This window comes from Akebia trifoliata, chromosome 1 (assembly GCF_017979445.1).
Source record: "Akebia trifoliata isolate Shusen 1 chromosome 1, ASM1797944v1, whole genome shotgun sequence".
In the NCBI taxonomy this organism is placed as follows: Eukaryota; Viridiplantae; Streptophyta; class Magnoliopsida; order Ranunculales; family Lardizabalaceae; genus Akebia; species Akebia trifoliata.
The window spans coordinates 27,340,111-27,342,955 of record NC_141375.1 but is presented as its reverse complement, the minus strand read 5'-3'; the positions used below and the strand labels follow the sequence as shown (position 1 = coordinate 27,342,955).

The following is a 2,845-nucleotide window of genomic DNA, read 5'->3' as shown; positions in this document are numbered from 1 at the left end:
AATGTATAAGCATTTTCAATAGATGGTGTGTGTGATGTACGGGCGGTGCACGTGCCTCAAGACAAGCTATGGGCAAGATCATGATCTATGGACTAGGTAAAGTCCAGATACAAGTCCGGTCCGCTATTTACAGAGATACCCGTTATCAATAAAAAATAAAAAATTCAATAGACAATAAATTAAGAGAAAATAAAAAATAAAAAATTGATTTAATCATATTTAACCAATATTGTTTAATAGGAAAAAATATTCATCTTGAAAGTGTTACAAGAATGAGAAAAATACCTAAAAAGAAAATAAATGAATGAAGATAATAGTAGCATATATAATCAAATTCAAATTCAAATCTTTGAAATAAAGCTTTATTGTTGTAATATTGTAATAGGTCAATCGGCCTTGACTCTTTGAAATGAAGCTTTGCTTCATAACCGAGCACAAAGAAGAAAATTGGAAGATGAATGATATTCATGACATAAATCTCAAGGTGTATAATTTATTTTTTGAAAAACGATAATGATTTCTAAACTCGAAAATTTTCACTCGATCTGTACTTGGCTGACATAGTAAGGGCACAGAACTATTGATTGTTTACTTTTTGTATCCCGAATAAAAAGATCTATGGTTCTGAGCGGTTGATACACACATAGATCAAGTGAAAATTTTTGAGTCAGAAAATTACGATTCTTTAAAATGTCAACAAGTTCATATGATACTTGGAGTGAAAATGTTTTTGACTTGTCGAGAATTAAAAGAGGGAAAGAAGCAGATGGTTGGTTTGACCTCAGGAACCCATTACTCCCATTCTCCTACTACAGTGAATCCATAAAATGAGGATAAGGCAGGTGCATTTATTGGGATTTTATTTTAGGATTAAAATACAATTACATGACATGTATTCTATGATTTTTTTATTTTATTTTTTTAATTCGCTTTACAAGTCAAAGATCTTTTATTTCAACACCAACTTGTACTATCCAACATGCCTATTTATGAACCACACCGCACCTCATTACATACCTCTTAAGCCACAATCGTAGAAATTAAAGCTTAGAATATCTTCACCCTAAAATATCTCCTTTGAATTGTGATAAACATACGTGATTTGTACACGATTGATGTGGCAAACATATAATCATAGATCTTTTTTTTCGGGATATACAAGAAAAAAGATCTAGCATTCTATGCCCTTACTACGTCAACCACGTACAGACCATGTATGTGTCTACGTGTTATTTTATCATTAGTTATTTTCTTTTTATAATTTCCTTGAATTATGACTTACGTAACATGTATTGAGTGTGGGAGGAGGGTTTGAATCCTCTACCCTAAGTGCACATGATCTAGATTTAGAGTGGGTTTGATCCAAATAGAGTATTAACTATAGAGAGTAACGATCGAGAATAGTATTTTATTCTTATAGCAAGATAGGGTGTCTATACGCGACACTTTTTGATTGAAGATTAAATGCATTGGATTGCGTGCAATGGTGATTACTGCTTGATTAGGAGGCCCGTGCCCTACTCTTCCAAAGGGCACGGGACACCATTCAATTAACGTGTCATATGAAGTTGATGCAGTTAAGGTAGTTATATAACACGGGAGTATTGATGATGAGAACACAATAGAGACAAGTTAATTAGGATTGAAATATAAATACAATGATTTGCTTCACTTTACGAAATGAGTAATTATCAGCAAATTTTCTAACAAATACAAACTTTTGCAATAATTTCAAGTTATAAAAAAACCCTCGAATTTCATTAATTTTCAAAACCTAGAAGATCAAACTCAAAAACAAACAGACAGAACTTCGACTGTAACTCTAAAATCAGCACTAATTTGAAAATTTAAACGGTCCCAATAATCAAAAATAAAATAATTTATCTGTAGGACTTAAGAATGGATCCACAGAAAGTACAGATTATAGCTCTCCAAGCCTTCCAATAAAACGGAACGGAACAAAATCTCGTAGCGGTCTTCATATCGGCTACGCTAGCCCCACCCCCGCAACGAGAACAGATCCCAGCCGCAGGTTTGGTGCTTTTAACCGTTCTTTTCTGATCAACAAGACAACAGAAAAAAACCATCTCTCAAAGGTTCTCGTTTCCGAAACGCTTCCGATTTTGTAGTTGCGAGCGAGTGAGAGACAAAGAAAGCAAGGGGTGCAGCTTGGTGGTTATAAATATATTAATTAAGTCGTTGGATGGTTGACACGTGTCTTTATTTTTTCTAAAGAGTAATTGAATTTTCAAATTGAAGTCACGCGCATTTAGCAACGAAACATTTTCAGGACAGTTGGCGAGTGCCGGATGGTATCATAATATTTATTGCCAACTTCTATTATAAGTATTGCCACACCAACTTTTACTTGTAGCTTACCAATATTTTTAATTTATGTAATTGTAGATAGGTTGATTCTCCACGAAGGAATTCGAACGTTGTTCATTTTAATTTCCAAAACATGCCTTCCTCATTTTTATAACTCGCTTAACTTGTGAGAATTTGTAGATATACCAACAAATTCACTTGAAATACACGTTTTGAGAATTAAAATGAACAATCTATCAAAATCAGCATTTGAACATAAGTTGAGTTGGTTTTGGAAAAAATCCCTTGTAGATAGTTGTTCTTTATTTTATGTTATTTCTAGAGAGATTTTATTACCACATTAACTTTTGCTAATGCCACTCCAATTCATATGTTAATTATCACATATTAGCACAAATCTTGGGGTGGCATTAGCAAAAAAATTGGTGTGTCAATAATAGCTTTGTGTTTATAACACCCATTTTCGTCCTTTTCTTATAGAAATCCACGAGAGAGCTTTTTTATTATGTACTAGTCT

General features: G+C 33.1%; 1 protein-coding gene across 1 annotated transcript; it reads right to left on the bottom strand.

The window, feature by feature from the left end:
* Window positions 1–1,736: 1,736 nt before the first annotated feature.
* On the bottom strand, window positions 1,737–2,134 carry LOC147411362 (uncharacterized). Its single transcript, XM_086451643.1, has one exon. The coding sequence runs from the start codon at window positions 2,085–2,087 to the stop codon at window positions 1,881–1,883; it is 207 nt and encodes a 68-aa protein (XP_086307769.1). The 5' UTR covers window positions 2,088–2,134; the 3' UTR covers window positions 1,737–1,880.
* Between the last annotated feature and the right edge of the window lie 711 nt (window positions 2,135–2,845).